This window comes from Hipposideros armiger, unplaced genomic scaffold, assembly GCF_001890085.2.
Source record: "Hipposideros armiger isolate ML-2016 unplaced genomic scaffold, ASM189008v1 scaffold_39, whole genome shotgun sequence".
NCBI classification, from domain to species: domain Eukaryota; kingdom Metazoa; phylum Chordata; class Mammalia; order Chiroptera; family Hipposideridae; genus Hipposideros; species Hipposideros armiger.
Window position 1 is genome coordinate 3960476 of NW_017731389.1, and position 25873 is coordinate 3986348.

The window sequence follows — 25873 nt, forward strand, 5'->3', positions numbered from 1 at the left end:
CTAGACTGAAGAACAAAACGACAGCAACTTGTCTGTTCCCCTTCCCCTGATTCCCCAGCACTGTTCCCCTCCCCCAATTCCCCAATAAAATCTTTAAAAAAAAAAACAAAAACAAAAACAAAAACCACTAAATCGTACTCTTTGAAAGGGTGAGTTTTATGATACGTGAATCATATGTGAATAAAAATATATAAAAAACTGAAGAAATATGAAAGACTGTGACTAACAGAAAATGACCAGCTTTCACGTTAATGGCTGTAGGATGACAAGCACTCCAAAAAAAAAAAAAAAAGGAGAAGCTATTGTGGAGAACAATTAATTGCACGGAATTACAAGGTTCGATCTTCCTGTGACTCTTGTGTATGTATTACTTCTGAGTAATTCCAGTTCTGTATGTTTCACTCTCTGCCTTTGCAAAAAGGGCTGTGGAATGATTTAAAAGTACTTCTTAAGCGTCACTCCTTGGAAGCTCCACGTATGAAAGAATAGCACCCTCTAAATCCCAGTGCCTGATGTTGGATTTTCTTCATGGGTCATGAAATGTTTGGTTATGGAAGGTAATCTCAAGGAGAGCAGACAAACATTGGGCTAGAAGCCAGACATTAATAGGTAGACCTGTGTTTCTTAGGTAACCTTGAACTACAGCAGACATCTGCCCTGAAGTTGAGAATCCACTGACAAAAATAATCTACTTGATGTTTATATCTCAGAGAATAACATCCATTTTGGAATTTTTCCTTAAAATTTTTACTCCTAAAATTTCAGTTGATGCAGAAAGACATATCCTCACTAGTTCACTGAGCTATAAGAAAAATCCACACTGGTTTTCCCCTTTTTTTATTAATATTTTTGATTATTGTTTTTTTCTTTTGTTTTGATTTTTAAGGGCTATTTAAATCAACCAAGGATTAAAAATATTTTATTTTGGTCAAATAAGAAAATGAGAAAATAGATAGCGATATGATAAGGGCAATCCTAACTACATTTCAATTTCCCTCATACCTCTGGGAAGAGTAACAAAGGTGAAATACACACAGGCACATGCACACACACTCACGCACACGTGTGTGCGCACACACACACACACATTGTGTTGAAATTATTCTGTTTTATGCTTAATGTTGATAAATCTTTTGTGATAGAACAGAGTAACGTGCACTTCAGTGATGTTACTGGGCAGATAATTTTAAACAAAGAAGCTTGAATTCTGTGTCATATGCTATTGCCTCTAATTTTGTGTCTCTAATCTTGAGCTTGGCAACCAGATAACCTAGCTTGTTACGATTATGTGTGAAATACACTAAGTACAATAGAGGAACTCTCTGGTGAATAAAGTATACATGCCATGGTAGATTTGTTATGTGACCACTTTTATTTGCTTAAGGGTCTTTTAAACTTACTTCCCAGTTCTCAGCTTTAAACAAAAAATGTGAGGTCATCAGAAGCTGAATTATTGATAAGTAAGGTAATCATATAGTAATTGATATTTACAATGATGAACCTAAAGCTTTTTAGGTTTACAAAGCCTTTTTAGAATTATAAAAGTTTGAGTAATATTTGGTGATATTTAATATTTAAGATATATTTACTTTTATTCTTTGAATTTACATAATGTATACAAAATTACCAGAACATTCAGTTAAACAGAACTGCATTCTAAAAAATTTATTCAGAGAATTTATTATAGTTTGAAATATATGTTTTGATATATATATCTTGCAATAAGATTTTAAAATATTACAGTATTTTATAGATATGAAAATTATTCTAAAGAATAAACACATACATATTTTTAATAAGAAGCTTAAGATATATTATACACATTCATTTGCTTGAGTAGGTGCATTTCAGGCAAACACACACATATAGAGTGTGTGTATATGCATGTATATGTATGTATGAATATATAGGTATATACATGTATATAATCTGAACATGAAAATACTATATCTTTGCAAAGAAATTCAATGAAGGAAACACAAAACATAGACTACTTATTGAATTTTTCTTTGAAATTGAAGTATGCCTTTTTGCGAATTGGTATTCTTTCCTTTGCTTTAAGTTACTTGATCTGTGGTCTTTGGATATAAATTCCTTTCAAAGGAGAAACTATTTCAGTGCTTAATTTTATGTGAAATTATTTTATCTTTTATTTAAAATAGGTAATGCTTGGTAGATACAATGATCAAATGTATTTTTCTTCATATCCTCGTGGCATCTAATAAAATGCTTTACTTGTGGTAGGCACCCAATTAAGTGGTTGATAATTAAATGAATGCATCTAAAGTGGGTATATTCATAAAAATTTTACTTAGACTATTAACTATGAACTACTTTCAAACTATGAATTATGAAGTATAATTGGGAATTATATTTATCGTATAAATTCTACTTAAACATTGTGCTTAGGTTTTTTAAATAAATATGAATATCTACATTAAAGTATTATTAAAATTATTATATATAAGCATTTCCTGGAGCATGTAATATTTAGTACAGTGGGTAGATTGGCTCTAGAAAGCCACAAACATTGTATTTTTTATTTTGCAGAATGGTTTCACGCCATTATATATGGCAGCCCAGGAAAACCACCTGGAAGTTGTCAAGTTTCTTCTTGACAATGGTGCAAGCCAGAGCCTAGCTACAGAGGTAAGACATTTTGGTTCTTTTTAAGGGTAAAGTTTACGTGTTTATATGGCATTTTGTAAACCTGGTGTTGTAACATTGAGAATTTGTATCACTGGTATATTAATTTCATATATTAATGTGGAGTTTCATATGGTTTATGAAATACATATATTAAAAAGTTGGTTTTTAATTTTAAAGAATTTTGCATTGCATAGCTACCCTTTCTACTCTTGCCTAGCTCTACCCTATGATTGAGCTATTTATTTAATATTTACATATTTGCTTGAGAACACTTTTCTGTTTCTTCGGATTGTGCTTCAAAGGCAACCACTGTTTTGAAATATTTCGATAAAACGTGAATTTTAAATCTTTTTTTTTTTCAAATTTAAGTTAGGATAATTATAATAATTGAATTTATAGATTTCTAAAGTTAACTAATTAGATTTAATTCATACTTATACACAAAACAAGTATACATTTTTAAGTATTAGATAAAAGTGATATTTGAAAAAAGCTTTGCAGTCTTGAATAGAAGAGCAAATTTTAAATTAAAAGTTACTTAAGTCTGGATGGTGAACATACAATGTGATATATAGATGATGTATTACAGAATTGTACACCTGAAACCTATGTAACTTTACTAATAGTTGTCACCCCAATAAACTTTAATAGTAAAAAAAAAAAAGTTATTTTAAGTCAACAGTCCTGTCGTAGGTAATACAATTTATTTTTTAAACTAATCTGGATGGAAGATTGTGATCCCTTATGAATTGTATCACTATAAATCTATGCTGATAATAAAGGACCCACCTCAGGGTATTCTTTATTTTTAATAAAATAGTGCATTAGAACAGATGATGCAGGCTTATCCCTGTCTTGATACCACCCCGCTTACTTGCATTCAGATGTGGTTCCTGACAGGCACAAGAAAGAAAGGAATAGAGGAATCACATATAACCTCACCCAGTTTTTGAGACCATGGTTTCTGGGGAAACCACTAAATAAAAGAAGAGATAGTTCACACAAAAAGAAATGCAAATGACCATAAATGTATGACAATATCTTACCCTCACTCATAGTCAAAGAAATACTAATTTATTAATCAGATAAAGAATGAGATCCAGTCTTCTGCCCATAAGATGAGGTGAAAATTTGAAGGATAGAAAAAATTGGAACTTTCTATAGTCGGTGAAGGTGGGAGTTGGTTGCAATGCTTCTGCAGAACATTTAACAAACTATTAACTATTAATATTTGCAATACCTTGTAACTTAGCAATTCCACTTCTCTGAATTTATTATATTACCAATATATTAGAGGAGACTGCAGAAACATTATATAAGAAGTTAAACATAATTAATAAGTTTTTTTTTTAACTGGAAAGAACCAAAACATACATCAATTAAGAAACCTATTTAATCAATATTGCTATACTTATACCAAAAAATGCTATTCGGCATTATTAAAAACAAGCCGAGACTATACGTCCTGATGGAGGAAAGTGTCCTTAGTGTAGTGTTATCAGTGGTTTATTCTGAGAAGTGAGGAGGGAGCCTTACTTTTCACTTTATAGCCTTCAGTAATGTTGGGGATTTTTATGGGGAGAATGGATTACTTTGAAAATAATCTTCTTAAAGCTAGTTAAGTAATAACTACTGGTTGATAACAACAACAAAATCCTTGATAGATGTAGAGCATTGCCTGTCTTCACACCTGGGGTGTAGTTAGCCTGAGTGCAGTGCCTCAGGTACAACGCACTGGGAGAATGGGGACAGGAGGGGACATTGTTGAACAAGAGAAAATCAATTCCCATTTTTGCATGCTAAATAATGTAAATACCCCAATGAAAGTGATGGAGCAGCACTTTCTTCATCCGTGAAGGATAGTGATACTCTTCCTTAGGCTTTGATGTACAGATCGCTAAGTATCTTTCCTTTAAAAGCAAACATACGCCCCACTTTCTGCTCATAGATCTGAATTACCTTGTACACGAATCATTAGTTGCTCACTGAGCTCTCTGGTATTTAAGGTCTCAAGGTCCAAAGGGATGCACTACAACTAACTTAAAGAAAAATACTTTGCGAGATCCTCAAACCACTAGTTCAGTCTTTGGCAAAGGCTATATTTTAAAATATTTTTTTACTCCCTTATATTCATGTAAGCTCATGTTGTCTTTTGGGGGGGGTAGCTTTAAGAAAAGAAACAAATATTCTAAGAAGAAGTCACATTCATATCTTCATGAGGTTTGCTGGTGCCTCACTGCATAAACAGCTATCTGATTATCTAGAGATATTTGAACCTTGGACTGAATTATAATCTCTTCTTTTGGATTACTGGTATTAGAGAATAAAAAGAACAGCAGGAAATAAGACGTTTTATTCACACAATGTTCTAAGTATGGTGTTGCTCTCTTATTAGCAGTGACATTGGTGTCGTTTTTACAGAAGCCTGTATTTATGGAACAAACAGTAGGGGGCAATTAAAGGATCATTTAGATGGCAAATTTTAACAGGATTTTTAATTCATTCAATGATGTGATATTGCCAAGTTTCTTTAATACATATTTTTTACGTGCATCTTGCATGTATGGACCAAGTCTTTGGCATGACAGTGGTTTTTAAACCATTTCTATATTACTGTGTGCTTCATATTGAATTTTTTTCATATATACTATATCTTTCTTCTTTTGCTAATTAAGATTATGAAGCACCCAAGGTACATTTATTTGTTCATTTATTCCAGTAGTAATTATTAATATCTACTATGTGCTAGATATTCCACAAGGCGGTGAAGGCTTTCTTGGAGCGTCTATCACATGTCCTTTAGACTTATATTTTTCTCTTAAGAATAACTGCACAGAGCACCCCAAACTATTTAAACTTGGTTTGGAAATAAAATCTGCAGCTGCTAATTTTACATATATTAACACCTTTGTCCGTCTTTAATTGGTTTCTTCAGGAAGCACATTCTTTTTTTTAATTTAATTCAATTTTTAAATTTTATTTTATTAGCTTCAGGTAGGAAGCACATTCTTATTGGTGGTGCTACTCGTCTCAATTACAGTTTGTTTACTGATAGTTTTCTTTATGTATGGGCCCTGTGTATTCAAAAATTGATTTCATTAAAAATGTAACCATTTAGTTTTGATTTGGAATAGACATGTCCTGTCATTTTTTTTCCCTTAGATTTTGTTCAGGTTATAAAAGTGAGATGCAATGCTAACTTTTAATTCACAATTTTCATTTTACCACTCCATCATTTTAAAAAAAAATGTATTTTTCTTTTTATTGCAAAAGTAATAGAGTACATAAATGAGAAAGTACAATAAAAAGTAAAAAGAAGAAGAAAAAGCCACTGTTAATTTTCCCTAGAGGTAACATTTTTTATTCAGATTTTTTGTACATGTACACAATACAGTTATATTTATGAAAATGAGATCATATATTTACACAGTTATGAAGATTACTTTTCTCATTACATTAAATTATGTCCTAAACTTGATGTCCTTACGTGTAAACCTGTGATAACGTTTTGGTGCCGTCTTGGCTGCAGCCTTTCTCTGTTGTCTCAATTATGTTTGCCGGGAACGTCTTTCTGATTTCTTTAATGATCATCTTTTTCCTCTTTTGGATCTTCTTGAAAAAGTTTAGAGGAACAGATGGAACTTCAGCCGGATCTTAAAGCATGGAGAGTAGATAGAATTTGTATATGCAGAGCAAGGAGAAGGACTTCTCAGGGTGGGAGAAATTGCATGAGTATGCACTCCAGGGTAGGCATGGTCTGCACATCCAAATTCTTAAGCAGACTAAAGAAAAGGATTTATATGAAAAGAGCCTGGGCAACATTGTCCCATAGATGCTTTGGGCCAATATTTTCTACATGCTTGAATATGAATGTGCTGATTTGCATTCAGGCAAAAAAGTGGTAGGATCTCTTATCTGTTTTCCAGCAAGGAAACTAAAAGGAAGACCAACAAGACACTAGTATACCAATAGCTAGGTTTTCTCTTTTTTCCTTACAAATGCTCTGCTCTGGAGTAACCCTTGATTTGTACCACAAGGACTACAGAAATAAAATACCATAACCCAAATAAAATAATAAATAACTTACTTGCCAATTTCTCTAGCAGAAATAATTTTTAAATGTTCTTTTGAGTTCATGGTAATGAAAGTATATCAGAATTAAAATTTGTGAGCCAGTCTTAGGATTTTCCTCTATGCTATTTGTTCTGTAGTCAACAACACTAGATCATCCACAGATTAATTAACCACAGTGAAACCTGTGGCTGCCTCCTCTTTGTCAAGCCCCAGGGCAATACAGTGGGGATCCTCAAAATGTAGATTAGGTGTGTGTGTGCCTGAGTTTATTCCAGTTACATTTGGCATGGTCCTTGTGTCTCCTTCCCACTCTGGTCAGAGAAGCAAATAATCATGTAGACCTTTCTTAAAACAGCGATTACTACAGTTCGTTAATTCATACATACTGAGTTAGCACCAGATATTCGCTAGGCAACGAGGGACAGTGTTGAACCAGATGAGCATGTTTCACAATTGTAAAATATCAGTGGAATCTTTTACAGCTTACTGCAATGAGCTCCTTTGAAAAATGTACCTGGATTTAACCTGTCATGTTATGCTTTTCACTGAGATTATGAGTATTGAAATTATGGCTTCTTTTTATTCTTTATGTAGTTCTTTTGCATATTTTCAAATTTTACCCAGCTAATGTCTATCACTTTTAAACAGAAAGGAAACCCCATAAATGTATTGCAAATTCCTTATTATTTTCTGCTTTGAAGTGTGTGTGTATGTGTGTGTGTGTGTATATGTGTGTGTATATAAGCATGTTTTCTTTTCTCATATTTACTTGCATGTGTTAGCTTTAATAACCCTACGCAAAAATTGACTCTTTGCCATCTTCTTATTTGTTAATCAAAACAAGAAATATATCCCTTGGGACTCATGCTGACCCATCCATGTTTTGCAGGATGGCTTCACACCATTGGCAGTAGCTTTGCAACAAGGTCATGATCAAGTAGTTTCACTCCTACTAGAGAATGACACTAAAGGAAAAGTGCGTCTTCCAGCTCTTCATATCGCCGCCCGAAAAGATGACACGAAAGCTGCTGCCCTTCTGCTGCAGAATGACAACAATGCAGATGTGGAATCAAAGGTGAGGCACAAGGAAAATGACCCGTCCTGCAGCAATCTGATGTCAGGCTCCCAGAGTTTCCGAACGCCTGGTCTCCCTTTTGGCAAGCTCATGCCAAACACTCAGCGTCGCCAGAAGGGATAAAAATACGTGTCCAGGTCAGCCAATTGAGGGCACATCCTCCTCAGCATATAAAGCCAGGAGGTAACTGTGATGCTGCCCTATGCATGCTAACCGGGAGGCCACCTCATAATCAATGTATCTGAACCTGATAGTTTCCTTCCTTTTAATATATTTCTAATGTATTGAACACGTCAGCCCAAACCTCAAGGGTGAAAAATTACAAAAATACTAACAACAGCGTGCACAAATAAGCCTTTGGTTGATATCTAAGATGACAGACAGGCAATGCACTGTATTGATCAGCTGTGGAGACCATGCCAGCAGCCAGAGTCCTGGCCTCAAATTCCCATTGTCTTGACATGTGTTACTTGCAAGTCTCTGTGAAGGAAATGTGGCATTGGGAGTAGGCCATTGTGTAGCCCTTCATTCAGTCTAGCTTTCTTTCTGTGCCTATTGTGCTGCCATCATAGCTTCCATCCTCATTACTTAGCTGTCATGAGCTGTCTGCAATCCATATCACCGATAGTGAACTAACCGTTCATTTTTTCCTCCTCTTTGCTTCCAAATGTGTTAACCTAGATGGTGGTGAATAGAACAACAGAGGTATATATATATACATATACATGTACTCTATGTCTGCATCTTCATTGTCCCATTCCTTAGTGCTGCTGCCTCATTTCTTTCCCTTCTTCTTTGCATTGCCTTCTGTAGGCTAGATACCTGCTTTATACCGCTGCCCACAAAGTAGCATGTGCCAGAGAAGATAGTAGTTTGAGTATCAGGGCTTTCTGCAGCTGAACCCCGTGTTTGAAAGGAAGAAGGAGGAATCCTTGAAACTTAAGGGTATTGCAATAGAGGTGTGTGAGGTGAAAAGTTTGACAGCTTAGATGCTTATCAGCTCTACCTAAAGCTGCAGACAACCCTGTCATTCTACTCATCTAGGACTGATTCGTTAAGAGTTCTGCATGACACTTAACCCTCGGAGGTGTCAGCAAAATGCAAGTTACCTGAGAACAGTGCCAATATGACCCACCCTTCCACAAGAGTCAGTAAGATCGCTAGCATGGCTAAGAAGCTTGCTAACAATTTAGAAATGCATCTAGTTCTATAAAGTTTCAGTCTTTGGGAACTAAGTGAATTGCTGCATGTTTTAGCATTTTTTTAAGGAAGTAAAATGACCTTGGTATGAATAAACCTGAAAAATATGTTACCCACTAGGCATTTGCTAATAAAGAGACCAACTTGTGGATTCTTTAGAGGATGCAATCACCTATTATACAAGACCAATTGTAATAGCACCTCTTCCCAAAAATTGATTTTATCATTAAAATTGGCATTTACTGTTGGTTAATATGACCCTGTATTGAATATATGAAATTAATTGCATTTTGACCAAGAGTCAATAGACAATTCTATCATCAGTAATAAAACAGTTGTTACTAATTGAACTTTCTATGAGCTATAATGATTTTTCTTGTCATCCATATTTCAACTTTCTGAAATCTCGGCTTCTGTATGTTCTGCTACTGGATTACTAAAATTGCTCAGCCCCCGTCCCTGGTTCCTTCCTGGCTCTTCCTCTGCCTATGAGTTTGGCCTTTCTTTGAAACCCTGTGAGCAATTGGCACGAATCGAAAGAAACCTAGTACAGAATGAAATGTGGACCTCCGCATATTTTGCTTCCTCGTTTTTATTTGGGCAGGGTTATGGTATTAACGTGTCAGACAGGGGGCCGGCAGGAGTCAATTGAACGTCTGCTGTGTTTTCTTTACAGAGTGGCTTCACTCCGCTCCACATAGCTGCTCACTACGGAAATATCAATGTAGCCACGTTGCTGTTAAACCGAGCGGCTGCTGTGGACTTCACTGCAAGGGTAAGAGCACTGTGACAATTCACTGCAATGTGACGTGCCCTTAAAGCATTGAAACGATTCTTAGCCTTCCTTTCCCAGCATGAGGAGGAGGTTGAGACAGACTGTCTTGCTTTTATACAGGTGTGCCTGTTTCCTAGCAGGAAAAGTAAACCACGATCGAGGGTGAAGGGGTGATGAATATATAAGGGAATATATAGAAAATGTGAGTCAAGTAATCATGACTGGAAACCATAAACTGTTCCCCAAGTTAACATTGCCAAGACTGTTAGAAGTTGGTCAGATGGCAGCCTCCAGGACTTTAGGTATCAGGGTCTGGACCTCACAGATGGGAATGTGCTGTGCTGGCATATCTGAATGAGGCCCAAACTTCAGAACCCAAATAATAGAGACCGTCTTCTTCCACTTTAACTTCTGTCCCTTACAAACTTTCATAATGTGTATGACAAGATTCTGTAACCTAAGTCAGCTCAGATTCATGGAGAAAGGAATTACAGTGTCATGTGCACCACTGGATGGCAACTTGGACATCCGAACAGAGATACTGCTCTGGATGTAAATACCAGTGTGGTGCTCTGCTTAGTCAGCAGAAACGTCTTCATCAGCAGAGCGGAGTAGCGGCTGAAAGTGTGGACTCAGGATTCAGATTCCCTGGGTTCAAATTTGGGCTTTAACTTTTCTCTCTGTGTCCACCCGTTTCTTCATTTAGAAGATAAAATAATATGAATTATGAAATTAAATAGAAATCTAATACCACTCCCTCGTCGGGTCACTGTGAGAATTAGGAGAGAGGTTCTGTAAAGCCCTTGGCCTTGCTTAACATGTCACCATCATCGACAGCAGCAGCATTATGGTTTTTGAACGTAGCATTTGAAGTATTAGTCTTACTAAAACCTTAAGTGTTAGAGCAGAAATGAGACTAGATATCATAGGAGACAGGACATAATACTTTTCCCAGCAGTAGCAGTAAAAGTAATACCATCTTCGAAGGAGTTACTGGGTGGCCACTGCCAGGCTAAGTATTTTTATCTCTTTTATCCTTATACCAAAAAAAAAAAAAAAGAGGTTATTTATCCCTGTTTTATAGAAGAAGAAACCAAGGCTTAGAGGTAAGAAGTAGCTGGTCCAAGAGCACAGAGCTAGCACATTAGGAAAGTCAGGATTTCAGCCCCAAAGCTCTTAACTCTCCAGGATTCTGTCTCCCTTAGGTAACCTTAGGGGTTCATTTTTCTTTTCCTTCTTATAATTCATTAGTTCTATATAAATTAATAAGAGCTCAGAGTATACTAATATAAAAGCCATTTCCTACCTTATCATCCTCAGCTTGCTAAAATCCTCTATGGTAAATATGACCCGAGAGTGCCAGTCTGCTCATGTCACCCTAGAGATCTGTTCTCATGGTATTAATTGCATCCTTAGGATTCAGCGACAAAGCAGGCCCCAGGCCTAGTTTGACATTTTGAAGGACAAAGTCACGCACCCCTTTAAATCAAGTATCAACAGGGCATGTCCACATTTAAATGGAAGTTCTTGTCTGTAAGATGCATCCTCAGGTTTTATTTCTATAATTCACAATATTATAAAAACCTCATTAAGTCACCCCTTCTAAGCAGGATATTTGGAAAATTCATGTCAGGATAGTTTTTGAAGTTGGTCTTGGGGCCACTGTTCAGAAATGTCCTGGTGCTTCTGCTCATAAGATTGGGACAGTGTTTAAGCGGTGTAAGAAGGCAGATTACAGTATTCTCAGGCTCCAAGTGATTCCAAAGCATCCATTTACATTAAAACAATGATGTGGTAATTATAAATAATGCTAATTTATTGGCCAAAGATTGATGGAGACCTCAGACCCACGTTGTTAACCATGCCTGAATTACCATCTGTGATTTCAAATAATCACATCATGTTTTTGTTTAAAATATGTTACAATTCAGACTTGTTAGTGATTGAGGAAAGCGTTTTCTCCAGTCCTTCCTAATGAATGTGGCCTAATGGCTTTCTGAGCTGAAGGCTGTGGTGGAATGTGATTATACCTCATAGGAGGCCTGCACGCATGCTCACACCCGGCAGCCATCCTTCCCTCTGCAGCTGGTGATGGATGACTTGCTTTAGGTTGTCTGAGAAGAGCAGCTCTTCATAAAAAGCTTACACTGAAGCCACTGCTAGGTGCCTCAAGAAACCCACTTTCAGTTCTCAATCTCTAGTAATTCTATTACCTACTCATTCAGCATCTATACTTTTGTACAACAGAGGCCCCCTCTTTTCCCAACTTTAGTGGGGTCTTTCCAGGTCACCGCCTTTCGGAACGTAGCAGAAATCGCAGGTGAAATTAATATGCCCTGAACACAGATGGGATCCGACTTTACCTGGCCAGAACAATGAAGAGGGGACCATTAAGCTACATTTGCTAAGAACTAGCTCCAAATTATAACCATAAATCATATGCTTCAGGAACCAGGTTGGTTTACATAGCGATATTGATTAGATGGTTAGAGGTAAACTGAAAAGCAACTGCAGCCTTTGTCCTCTGGAGCAGTGATTTCTGTGTTCTGGCTGTGACAGATCACTGCAGATGGGCGGATACAGCCTTATAGTTCTTTGTGGGCAGAGCGCATGGCCTAGAGAATGGCTACCTGCTAGCAAAGAGAGCTCAGGAATAGGAGCAAGGATGCCACTTCTGAGAGCTTTTCATGTATACGGTAGATGTGCATTTCCAAAGCAGATACGAGGCAGAAAGAAACGCGGAGTGACTAAAGGGAGAACACAGTAGCATGGATTGCTTTCTGTGCTTCTTTGTAGGGCTAGCTAATTTATGCAGGAGTAAAGCAGATCCTGGCCAGAGGCAAACGGATGCTCCCCCATAACAATTATGGTAACTGATTTATAGCACATTTACCTGTTTTATTAACACCTTTCCTTCGATTTTTATTATGGTGTCAGTTTTGATTTTGGTATTGTAATTTTGCTCTCTCTATGTAAGCTATCCTGTCTGACATCTTAAATATTTCCTCTGGATTATCCACAAAGACCTATTTAGCCTCATGGGTCTGCTGCCTGGAGTTAATGGAGAAGCGGCTGAACGCTATAATGCAGCATCAGCATTCTTCATTCTTTGAATTGAGTCTGCTGAGATGGCGTTTACACTGCCTGAATTTATGTGTGACCCTTGCTCTCGTAGCAAATCATTCTAGCTCTCTTGGGGAAGAGACTAGAAACAAGGCACACCAGAGCTACTACTGATTATCATTCCAGGAAGCAGCAGTTCTGCATTGGAGTCACTAAAGTCCAAATTATGTTATGTGGATGCCTGCAAAGCCCTTTTTATTGATTGAAGAAGATAGATTGATATTTTGCTGGCTAAGCGTTTTTTTTCATCAAATATAATGGAATGCCTAACTCAATCGTCACTCTTGTCATTGACCTTTGTCTTGTAAATTATTATTCAACTTCCCATTTTGGAAAGAGCGCCGAATAACACATCCTTCTCTTGATCTTGTTATTTAGTACCTTTTTGATCTCCTCAAGGATGAGGAATTTCTGTGTTTGAGTGCTATACTCATTTGTTTCCAAAAGGATTTCAGGTAGGTTACAGATTAAAATATACAAAGTAAGACACGTAAGCAGGAAAGAGAAAAAAGTAAATGTTACCAGCAGCTGGAATGAGCCGGTGACTACAGCTAGAGAATAAATTTAGGTCTTAGAGGCTTTGATATATGTAGTGGAAAGGGAATCATAGTTCTGTAGTTTTTATTTTTTTGACAAGGACCTCTTACAGTCATTGATTTTGTGTGCGTGAAATAACTCAAATGTGATTTTATCATATGAATCCTTCTAGCAAGAACAGTAAATTACATAGTTGACAATACCTTTAATTACTACACTTCAAAAGGCTCAATTCTTACTACCTATTGATTCTAAATCTCTGCCTGTGAAGGCACCTTGCCCAGGAGGCTGAGACTGTGGCCCAGGTACCCAGCTTTATGGTGTCCTAATTAAGTGTGTGATAGAACTTGGCCTGATCAGTAACCAGTTAACATGGCCACCGCACTGCCTTTCTCAAGTATCAGATGTTTTGAACAAGGTTTTAGCAGGTGCTGGACCACATTCAGAATTCAATTAAGTCATACAAAAGTTTACTTTGTTTAATATACAGTATTTTAATTTGAGGTTAAAGTGAGAGTAGTATTTTTTAGATAGTTGAACTACTAAATCTGTTGGTGGAAAACTAAAAGTGCCAGACTTACATTCTGCCCAACTAAGAGGCCACCATGGTTCAGCACAGGCACGAGTAAACCAAAGTCCATGGATAGATGACATTGGGAGATTTCCTTCCCCAATTAAATTCAACCTAGCAAATATCAATGAGCTTCTATCAAGGACTTCACTTGGAGGGCCAGACTTAGGTGATCTACTGTCCTTGCTCTACTAATTTGTTTAGTCTCCAAAGTCAACACAGTCTCTCCCTTAATTCCCCAAAGCACAACTAAGTCTAGGCTCTAATGCCAAACAGGACTTTTCTAAAAACCTGAGGATTGACAAAGGGAGTTCAGAGCAGAGAGGCAAAGCTGAGGGCTGGTTCTGGACAACCTGTCCCCAGAGTCCATAGGCTATGAGCCTTTCCTCAGGGTACCTCTGGGTACCACCTTCCCCAGCCCCCAAAGACCACTGTGTGGCAGAGTCTGTCTCACTCCCCACCAATGGGAACCCCTTTTACTATGTATCTCTGAGTCAGAGTCCAAGCCCCTTAACACTAGTCTCTGTGCCCAGTGAGAGGGGAAACCCAGTTTCCTCTATACCTGAGCTATCTTAATATGGTACCCACTAACTAGTGGGCACTGACTTTAAATTAAATTAAATTAAATTTAATTTAAATTTCTATTCCTCATTTTTCAAGAACCACATTTCAGGTACTCAATAGTCACATGTGGCTAGTGGCTCCTGTATTAGAACAGTATAGGTGACATTTGCATCATCACAGAAAGTTCTTCTGAACAAAGCTGAGGCACCATCAGTCAGGCCTGTCTTCCCTTCCATGCCACGGTTATCTGTAAATGGTACTCCCCCCAACCCAAGGAAAATGATGATCCTTTGAATTGTTATGCAGAGCAATTTTACTCCGAATAGACTTGCCCCTTTTGACTCCAAAAAAAATATTTTTACCTTTCCCATTATGTAACCAGAAACCACCATCCCACCAGAAACGATGACAAAACCAAAATCTTCTTCCCAACAGGAGTAAAAAAGTTACTGGAAACTTTAAAATTATAATTTCTCCCTAATTCGTGTTATAGGTGTTCAGAAATATCAAAAATTGAGATAGATCTCAAGATAGGTCTCCAGTTGCCAGAGATTAGGCCACATGGTTACATAACTTCTCTGAAACTCAGCTTTTCAATCTGTGTAAAGGGTACCTGTATCCTGTTCCTCAAAGACACTGTCCCTGACCCCGTAAAATATGCCTCTACCCCCATCACTACACTGAGTGTGTTCATTGCACCCTGTACTTCCTCTCTCGCAGTAGGCATTGAATATTATTTACATGGTGGTGTTTGTCTTGCACATTCTATTTGTTAGCTAAGCCCCTTGAAGGCTGAGATACCCTTTGAACTCCGCTGTCTCCAGCTTCTCCCTGGTAAATAGCCTCTTCCCCAGTGCTCACCATGTACCTGTCTCTGTGCTAATGGCTTTGGCATGACTTTAATCTCCTCAATCTTCCAGTGAAGCAATCAGTAACAGAGAATGCATTTCTTGCCACTTTGATAATATTTTTTTTTTTTAGAAGAGGCAAGCATTTGATTTTCAGAGAACCATTCCTTGCTAGACTGTATGAAGGCAGGGCCTTTGTGTTGCTGCCTGGCAGCCCTTTATGTACCTTTCAAAAAATGGTACCTTAGACATATGATTGAAGCCACTGGAATGTTGTATATATTCCGTTCAGTCAGAGAGCATCACTGTGAAAACATCAAGGACCCTGCCTGGTACAGAAGAAGCGCTCAGTAGATGTTCATTATTTTCTTCCTTTCTTCTGTAGGTGACATTTCTCTATCGATATAAAGTAGTTATAATTTGAGTATTTACTAAGTTCCAGCTTCTTTCTTAAGCGTTTTGTTTGTATTATCTCAACAGTCTTATGAGGGCTTGAAGAGGAGGTGTAATGAGATATACCTTCCGCATCCTGTTCTTTGTCTCATTTGCAAGACTTTGAATTCCTCAAAGACAGGTCTGAGTATTATTACAAACTTAGGAATCCCTAGGGTTTAGCCAGCACCTAATACTGGGAAGGACTTGATATATTATTGATTGAATTCCGCTACCCAGTACTCCTGGGCACCCAGCACCTGTTGAAACCTGCTTTCCTCAAGCCCTGGTACTCTCCCTAGTCTATTAGAATTTCAGACTGAACCTCACTTGGTGTTTAGGGAACTACTTCCCAAACTGATGTTAGCTGCATTAAGGGAGATGGGAAATCCATAGGATTCCAACAGAATTTTAGGCCAGTTTACCATACCCAGTATTGACTATCAGACACCAAGGGCTAAGGTTATTTAAGCTTTAGGAAGCCTTGCCTTTCAGCACTGTATATGACCCTAGAAGACAAGCCTAGAACAAAAGCTACTGAGCAAGGGCTGCTTCCCAGCTTTGCTCACTTAAGGGCTTTGGGCTGTGGCTACAAGGACCAATCAAGACCACCACCAGAGGGTGCTAGAAAGGACATCAGCGACTCAAACATGGGCCTCTCTTCTGTAAGAGTGTGGCTGACTTTTGCAATGGTTTTATAACAATGGTTTTAGAACCTAATATTCCAGTGGCTCTGTTATTATGTCCAAGGCACCATTTCCTGAAAGGCTGTCAAGCAGCAGGGGTGTATGGCTTCTGGGGACTCTAGTTTGGTTTGTGTGGTGGTGCCATTGCAAATATATTGTTAAATATATTTTCCCCTCATTATACAATTCGGGTTTTTTTTAAAATAAAATACAATAAAGCAAAAGAAAAAAATAAAAACCACCCATAACAGTCCTTTTTTTTTAACATTTAGATATCTGTCCTTACAAAGATGAAACACACACATACGTAAATACATTCATTTTTATTGACGTGGATTTTCAAATATAGGCTTATCTCCTAGAATAGGCTCACCAGCTTTAATGACAAAGACGTTTTTTAAATGGGTTATATAATCCTCCTTCAGAATGAAAATGGGGATTTGAGAGCATTAGCAAAGGAATGTGAGTTATGTGAAAGTAGCTATGTGGCCCCTGCATTGACCATCTTGTTGCCATGGTGATATTAACATCTCAGGAGGAACAAAACCAGTAAGTAAGGGGAGGAGGGCAGAGTGGTGGGGGATATGCCTTTTATAGAGAACTTGCCCTAGGCCTGCCACGCAGCCTCATTCCTGCTTTTTGCATTTCATTCCCTGAATGTCACATCAAAGGAGAATCCCTTATATAATTTTTAAAGGAATATTTTTACCTTCAATCTGTAAGTACATTTGAACTTATTAACATCTCACTGTGTGCTATGGGATCTGTGTGGCCCTCACCTGAAGAGGTGAAGGTTCATTAAGTTATAGCAGCATGGAGAGAGGAGAGGAGCTCTCAGATACATGCTGGACCCCAGTCATTAATGGGGTCCAGGACAAGTCCCTTCATCATGTGGCCTGCGACTTTCTTAACAGCAAGGTGAGAGACATTCGGTCACTACAAGCCCTTCCCCTCTGCCCGGCTACCTTGTCTGACAGTGATGGAGGCAGCCTTTGGCTTCTCTTCCCTTCCACAGTAGAGAGTAGGTATAATACAGTGTCAGTGTAAACTCTGTCGCAGTCAGATGCTGCAGTCCCACACTGGCCCAGCGGCTGACTCTGTGTGTTCTTTAGCAAGTTATTTATGCATCAGCTTTATCATCCAGAAAATGGGCCCACTAATAATACCTAATACATAATCATTGTGATGACTGAATGAAACAATCCATATAAATTGCTTGACCCCATGACACATGCAGAAGGGCCATAGCCTTGTATGTAGTCATTGTTGTCATTGCTTTCACCCAGGAAGGGGCCCATCATTGTAAGACACATTCACCTGGAAAGCGTGACATGTCAAGCATGGCGGCTCTCTAGAGTACTTCTGAAACTAGTCAGAAGTGTTTCTTCCCAGAATGTTGTAGTTAAACCATTTGCAGTGGTGTTTGTCAGTGTGAAAAAGATAGCCTTTAAGAAACTGTTAATATGGCATTGTTTGAGACAGTAAGAACGCCAATAAAAAAAATCATAGAAATTGGAAAGTATATTTTTCTCTTTGTTTCACTTTTCCACTTTCAGTAAAGACTCTGCTTCCTGCAGTACTGCTCTAGAATTGTGGCTCTGAGAACATTTTTAAATGGCCTGAATAAGTCCTATTTTGAAATTCTGTGAAGTAGAGTTGTGTTAAGGTAGGAGTTGGCAGAGCTGGCTTTCGTCATATGCACTTGAAAAGAGAATTATTCATTAGCTCCAGAATTTTTATTTCCTCCTGTGGACAGAAAAGGGCCACATATTAAACCTGACAAGCTCAGTAGACTGAAAAATAACCACATAAGATGTTCTGAACATAGAAATTCCTAACTAAAAGTGAGTTGTGGCCAGTAGCCACATCCTTGGCCTGTAGCTTCATTGACAAACGTCAATCTTTAAGTGAGCCTGTCTGTCATCTTTTTGCATCTAAGATAATATACTGTTGGTCAGAGTAATCCCTTTCCACACCCCCACGGGGCACAACCCACCACACCAGAGCAAGAATCTATAAAATCCCTCGTTGTTATCTTGTTCCTCAAATACTGTACTATCCCTGTGTACCGTAAAATGCTATTAACTATTCTGTACCCCCAATGTAAAAGAAGTGTATGTTACTCCATTTTACTTTTTATCCAATCCCCAGAGATTTCCCCACTTTGCTTTCTCCCACCCCCTTAGTCTACAACCAATGGATTTCATGTAACCTCTCTCCTTTGGTTCTAATGTATAAAATAAGTTGCAAAACAGCCATTTTCCAGAGCATTTTCTCAATCCATTGAGACTTTGCTTCCCAGCAATTGTCGTCAGTTTGACTCAAATAAACTCTTATAAGTTTTCTCCTAGGTTGAATGTTTTCTGTCAACACTCCAGTGAGTGCCAATAGTGGCAGGTGGCTACTATACCCCTCTGCTGAACATTCCAGAACACTGTCCACACTCACTGTCCTCAGTGTATTTGAGTCAATTCAGATGCACCCTGGTCCCTTCCTGAGCACTGCCCATTGTTCCATGAGAAAGTCTTGTTCTTCTTGCTCTGGTGGTTTGAGAATATATTGGAAGGGCAAGTGGGCAGCTAGAAAGGGAAGAGGTTAGGGCTTGGCAGAACCAAAAGGTTGCAAATGAGTGAACTTGGGGCAGAGGATCATTTACTGGCTCTCTCCCAAATCAAAGCAGGAAGTTCCAAGAAAATAAGTTCAGGTAGGAGGTCAGCATGGACCAACATAGCTGAGAAAACAAACTGGAAAGCTGAGCTGTGATGGAAACAGAGGGATTAGAGTTAACTCCAAGAAATGGAGAGTGAAGCCCACTTGCACAAGTGAAATGAGACTGGAGAGGAATGGTGAGTCCAACCCAGGGGGAAGGGACCCCTTGAACCCCAGGTTGTGCTGAGGGCACTGGCCTTGATCCTACAGGTGGAAGGGAGCCATTGCAGGGGGTTTTGTTTGTTTTTTGAGATATATTTGGCACATACATTTGAGATGTACAACATATGGGTTTGATACATTTATACATTGCAATAGGAATACTACAATAGTGTCAACTAACACTGCTATCCCGTCACACAATTATCATTTCGTTTTTGTGTCGTGAACAATTAAGATGTAGTCTCTTACCAACTTTGAAGTCTATAATACAGTGTTGTTGACTATAATTGTTATCTTGTGCATTAGATCTTCAGAACTTGTTTATCCACTAGTTGCAAGTTTATATGCTTAAACAACATCCCCCAATTCCACCATCACCCCCAGCCCCTGTTCTTACAAGTCATTGTGGGTCTTTAAATGGAGAAGTGGGGTGATGGCAGTAGTGTTGAGGATGTGTGATGACATGCATGTGAGGGGAAAGGAGGACTCTTGGCTGTGAGCTGTGGCAGGCTCCAGTCACATAGGGAAAAGAACTGTGGACAAGGAGAAGCATGTCTGACTCCAGGGGTGATGCTCCTCTCTAAGGACGTGACTTCCCTGGAGTCCTACTATTGGGTTGTTGGAAAAGCCATGATGCATGTTTGCAACAGATGGCACTAGTTCATTTTTGGGAGTACTAGAGTCATTCGCATCTATGTTATTGCTATGTCATTTGACAGCTAACAATTGTAGCTTCATTCTGAGCAATTTGGTTGAGTTTTGGAGATTTTACAAGTTGAAGATGGAAGACCAAACTGCATTTTTGCCATATTTTACTGTTTTACTAACATAAAGGGAAGAACGCACATAAAGCTTGTGAAAAGTTGTGTAAGGTTTATGGTGACAATGCTCTACAAGAACGTCAGTGCCAATGATGGTTCATGAAATTCCATGCTGGTGATTTTGATCTCAACAACGCTCTTCAGTCAGGGAGGCCCACTGAGATTGATGACGACAAAATAAAGGCATTGATTGATTCAAACCCACATTACATGACATGAGAGATTGCAGAAACATTAAACATCCATCATTCAAGTGATCATGACCACCTGAAGAAGCTGGGATACATAAGCAAGCTCAATATTTGGGTTCTGCATGAACTGAAAGAAGTTCATTTGACTGTGCGTATAAACATCTGCAATTTGCTTATTAAACATGAGGAAAACGATCCTTTTTTTGAACTGACTGATAACTAGTGATGAGAAGTGGATTGTTTACAACAATGTGGTGTGCAAATGGTCTTGGTACAATGTGATGATTCACCTTAAATGACATCGAAAGCAGACATTCATCAGAGGAAGGTTATGCTCTCAATGTGTTGGGATTTTAAAGGTGTTGTGTTTTTCGAGCTCCTACCAAGGAACCAAACAATCAATTTGAATGTGTACTGTCAGCAATTGGACAGTTTGAACAAATCCATCATCCAGAAACGTTCAGAGCTTGTTAATTGTAAAGGAGTTGTGTTGCATCGTGACAATGAGAGATGACACACAAGTTTGATCACCCATCAAAATTATTGGAGCTTGGATGGGATGTGTTGCCACACCCACCATACTCGCCTGACTTTGCACCGTCAGACTTCCACTTGTTTCGCTCTCTTAAAAACTCCTTGTGTGGTATAACGTTCAATTCAGGTGAGGCTGTAAATCAGCACCTTGTTCAGTTTTTTGCAAATTAAAGACAGGTCCTTGTATGTACGAGGAATTATGTACCTCACTGAAAAATGGCAAAAGGTTATCGAACAAAACGGGCAATATATCATTGATTGATCTTTGTTCTTTATATAAATAATGACCTCTGAAAAACATAGACAAACTACGTCATGACTTTTCCGACAACCCAATAGATCCCTGGTTCTCGGTAGGAGAAGAGGAAGCACCACTTTCCTTAGAAGATTGGAAGTTTGTAGAGGCGTTTTTAGTTGTCACAGTAGCTGGCATGTAATGGCAGAAGGCCAGGGGGGCTAAATAACAATGTCCCAACCCAAATGCCACTGATAGCCTCACTGAGACATGCTGGATTGCACATCTCTTTACAGCCAAGAGATGGAGTGGTGGGATGTTTAAGGATGGTTAAGAAGGGCCTGAAAGTTCATGCTTGATCTAAGATGTGACTCTAAGAGTGGCTGGGCCAGAAGACCTGAGGTTCTTTTTAGCTCTTATCACTGAGACCTTGAACTATAAGGTGGAAAAAAACTCATACAAAATTCAAACCAATTTAAATAATAATCTTTCATTTATTTCTAGGTACTATAGTAAGTTTCCTATACATCATTCCATTTATTCTTCACAGTAATCCCGTGAGGTGTGGGTATGATTTCTATTTTACACTAGTAAGTTAGATAACGTGTGTAAAGCCACACAGCTTTAAGGTGGCAGGGCTTGAGCCAAGAAACAGTAAAGTAAATAAAGTAAAATAAGACAATAAAAAACAATAAAGTAAAATAAACTACCCTCAACTGTGTAGTTCGTACTATCCCAACATCGAAGACAGTAGACTGAGCTTTGGACTTAATCCAGGGTCATCACAGGAAAACTGGAACTGACAGCAGCTTCTCTTGTACCAGCTGGCGATGCGTTCTCTGCCTGCGCCAGGGCTGCAAAATGAATTAAGGACATTTTCAATCAGGCCGTAAAGGAGAGTTTCTTACTAAGAAATCCCATTACACATTTAAGAACATTTTAATTGAGAGATTAACAGACCTCAAAACGGGCAAATCATCACATTCATTCTCAGCTATAACGCATTCACATTTCCACGGCATTCTCTGTATTACCTCTATCAGTTCTGCAGTTTTGAATCCCTAATGATCATGTTCTGAAATGTACTCTTGATATTACGACAAAATGGTAAAACACACATTTTCTGGTAAAAACCACAAAATAGACTCATCTCTAAAAGGAGCCAGGCTCCCTGAGTTTGCAAGTTAAAAACCATTATTCTACAGCCTCCAAGTCCGAGCCTCACAGCCAGTTCCCCAGCTGGCCAGCAGCCTCCCCTCCCGCTCAATTTGGACTCAGTGCATCTGGGGTGGGGCCTTGCAATCTGTGTCTTTAACAAGTTCCGTAGGTACTTCTGATCAGGCTTGATTAGAAAACACTGACGGAGGCCATGCTATGAAAACCTTTCTCTATACATTGTCCAAAGTTGAACCATGGAAATCACAGGCATTTTCTGGCCCTATGACCAGTGGCTGCTTCCAGCTTTATTTTGCTCACCTGTAAATTTGAGTTTAATAGCATCTGTTTCCTAGGTGGTTGTGGAGATTAAATGAGATGATGCATGTCTCAGAGGGTTTGCACAAAGTAACCTAATAATTGGTAGGGTTTGTTTTGTGGGGGGTTTTTTCATTGTAATTACTTTTTTTTTTTTTAAGATTTTTATTGGGGAATTGGGGGGATGGGAACAGTGCTGGGGAATTGGGGAAAGGGGAACAGACAAGTTGCTGTCGTTTTGTTCTTCAATCTAGTTGTGGAGGATGTTGCTTCACTGGCCCAAGTTGGCACCATCATTGCGCTCTTCTCTGGCGAGGCAGATCAGTCGCCGGCTTCTGGACGGCCGCTCACTGCGGCTGCTGGCCGCTCACGCTGGCTGCTGGCCACACACGGTAGCCCATGGCAATCCACTGCCACAGGGACTGCAGCCCACGCCGTCGCCGGCGACTCATGGCAGCCCAGCTCCAGGTTGAGCTGTTGTTCAGCATCTTAGCTGTGGAGGGCAGTGTCACTGGCCCTCATATGTGGGATCCGAACCGGGGCCCTCTGGCATCCCAAGGGAGTTCTTAACCATTGCGCCACTCGGCCGGCCCTGTAATTACTTTTTTTTCTCATGTAAAACAAAACCTTTATTGGTCTAAATCAGTAGGTATCAGGTTTTGTTTTGTTTTGTTTTTTAGCAGAACTTTTTTTTTCCTAAAAAATGCTTACAGGAAAGAATGGTATTTACTATTCTAATCTTCAGTGGCCAAAAATATCTCATTGTTTATGGACTTATTTCCATAAGTCCATAAACAATGAGAAACCCTGAAATGTATAGTGAAAAGATATTTTAAAAGCATATATTAAACACCCATTAGGATAGCCACCAAGTGTTGGTGAGGATTTGGAGAAACTGGAACCCACGTGCTCTATTTGCAGGAATGTAAAATGGTGCCACCACTATGGAAAAGAGTATGGAGATTACTCAAAGGTTAAATATCTAGTTACCATGTGATCCAGCAATTCCACTTCTGAGTGTATATATATATATATATATATATATATATATATATATATATATATATATATATATAAGAATTGAAAGCAGAGTCTTGAAGAGATATTTGTATACCCACATTCTTACTGGCATAATTCACAATAGCCAGAAGGTGAAAGCAACCCCACTGTCCATTGGCAGATGAATGAATCAACAAAGGTTGTATATACTCATACATACAATGGAACATTGTTCAACCTTAAAAAGGTATGAACATGCATGAACCTTGTAGACATTATGCTTGCTGAGTGAAATAAACCAGTCACAAAAGGACAAATAAATACTGTGGTTCCTTTTATTTGGAGTACTGGGAGTAGTTCAATTCATAGCAATAGAAAGTAGAATGGAGGTTGCCGTGGCCTGGGAAGATGGAAATGAGGAATTGTTTAATGAGTATAGAGTTTTAGTTTTGTAAGATGAAAAGAGTTCTGGCAGTTGGTTACACGACAATGTGAATGTACTTAACACTACTGAACTACGTACTTAAAAATGGTTAAGACCACTGCATAGACAGTGTAGAGGCCTGACTACTGCACTGTATTTCTGAAGCTGATGTTGAATAATATTGTATGTCAACTATAATTATATATGCATATAGTCACGGGATGTGGAGTAGAGTGTGGGAATGGAGTCAATGGAATTGTAATAGTTAAGTATGACATCAGGGGTGAGAGGGCAGTAGATGGGGGGATGTTCTGTACACCTGAAACTAATAATAAAAAAAAAATTTTTTAAGATGGTTAAAATGGAAATTTTATGTTATATGTATTTTATCACAATTAAACATTTAAAAAAATGTAAAGCATATACTGAAAACCGCTGGACAAGATATCTCCAAAAACCCAGTGAGCTGTAACATCCAATGGTGAAAAGGTAGAGGAGGCACTTGTAATTGAGGGAAGAAGTCCAGGACTGCTTTCAGTCCCAGGTTCCCTGCCCTCTGGTGACAGCTGGGACTAGGTATGCAGCTGAGGGTATATGGGGGAAGAAAGGGGTGTGGAATATTGACTCTAAATACCTCTGTCTTCCCCCACTACTAAATCACTTGCCTGAGCTGGGGGGAGACCGGGCAGAGCTTTATATGAATTGTTAATGAGCCATCCTCTATTACTTCAAGTGAAAGCTTCTGATAGTATTAATGATAAACAGGCTCACATTGTCCTTAAGAGAAAAATGGAAAAACTTCTGGAATTTTTTAGAGAAGAACAGATCAAATACTCAGCCTAATTTCATAGCCGATATCAACTATCCAAGCATTTGCTGTTGCCGCTGCTGCTGCTGCTGCTGCTGCTTGGGGAAACTCTCATTATCAGGTGCCTAATCCAGTGGGATTGGTTGGTCTCGCTGGAAAGGCAATGAGGTTGCGGCAGTGTCAGGGACAGTGAAGTATCTTCATTCAGTCTCACCCAGAAAGACTTGTGTGGATTTAATCTCCTTATCCAGAAAGTGCAGAGAGAAAATGACGTAGAATAAGCTAGCACCTAGTACAGCTGGAGAAGAAAAAAAGACTTTTCTACAAAGACTGATGTCATTTCATTAAAGACTCATGAAGAAGAAAAAAATGGACTTTTACAAAAAATGGTGGTCATCTTAATGATTGCTGTAGTATGGGGGAAGTTTCTGAGTTAATTTTATACTTGTGTTATCAATAAGAGACCGTCCTTAAGAAAAGCCCTACTTATGTGTCAGGCTGTGAAGAAGGCTGGAGTGTTTTCTTATCTTCCATTGTTTATAATTTTCCTGGGTATGTCCTTGAAATCTCCAGTCCTTATCATTACAATCATCATTTGTTTGCATATATTTTATGTACTCCTTAAGGCATTAAAAGCTTAGGCATTCTCATAAAAAAATGAGGTACTGATATATACTACAATGTGGATGAACCTTGAAAATATTAGGTGTAAGAAGAGACACAAAAGGTGATGTTATATGATTCCATTTCTATGAAATGTCCAGAATAGGCAAATCCATAGAGACAGAAAGTAGATCACTGGTTGCCAGGGAATCAAAAGTGACTGCTTACTGGTACGGTGTGTTTTGTTTTTTTTTTGCGGGGGGGGGGGGTTTGGTTTTTCAATTACAGTTGACATACAATATTATTTTAGTTCCAGGCATATTACATAGTGATTAGACATTTAGATACCTTATGAAATGATCACCCTGACAAGTCTGGTG

The 25873-nt window shown here is 38.6% G+C and overlaps 1 protein-coding gene across 1 annotated transcript in view; it reads left to right on the top strand.

Annotated features, from left to right (window-relative positions):
* ANK3 (ankyrin 3) overlaps nucleotides 1-25873 on the top strand; it is a 339429-nt gene that overhangs the window by 134883 nt on the left and 178673 nt on the right. The window contains exons 5-7 of the mRNA XM_019638372.1: nucleotides 2551-2649; nucleotides 7613-7798; nucleotides 9675-9773. Coding sequence (XP_019493917.1) covers nucleotides 2551-2649; nucleotides 7613-7798; nucleotides 9675-9773 — 384 coding nt within the window. The remainder of the gene's footprint in view (nucleotides 1-2550; nucleotides 2650-7612; nucleotides 7799-9674; nucleotides 9774-25873) is intronic.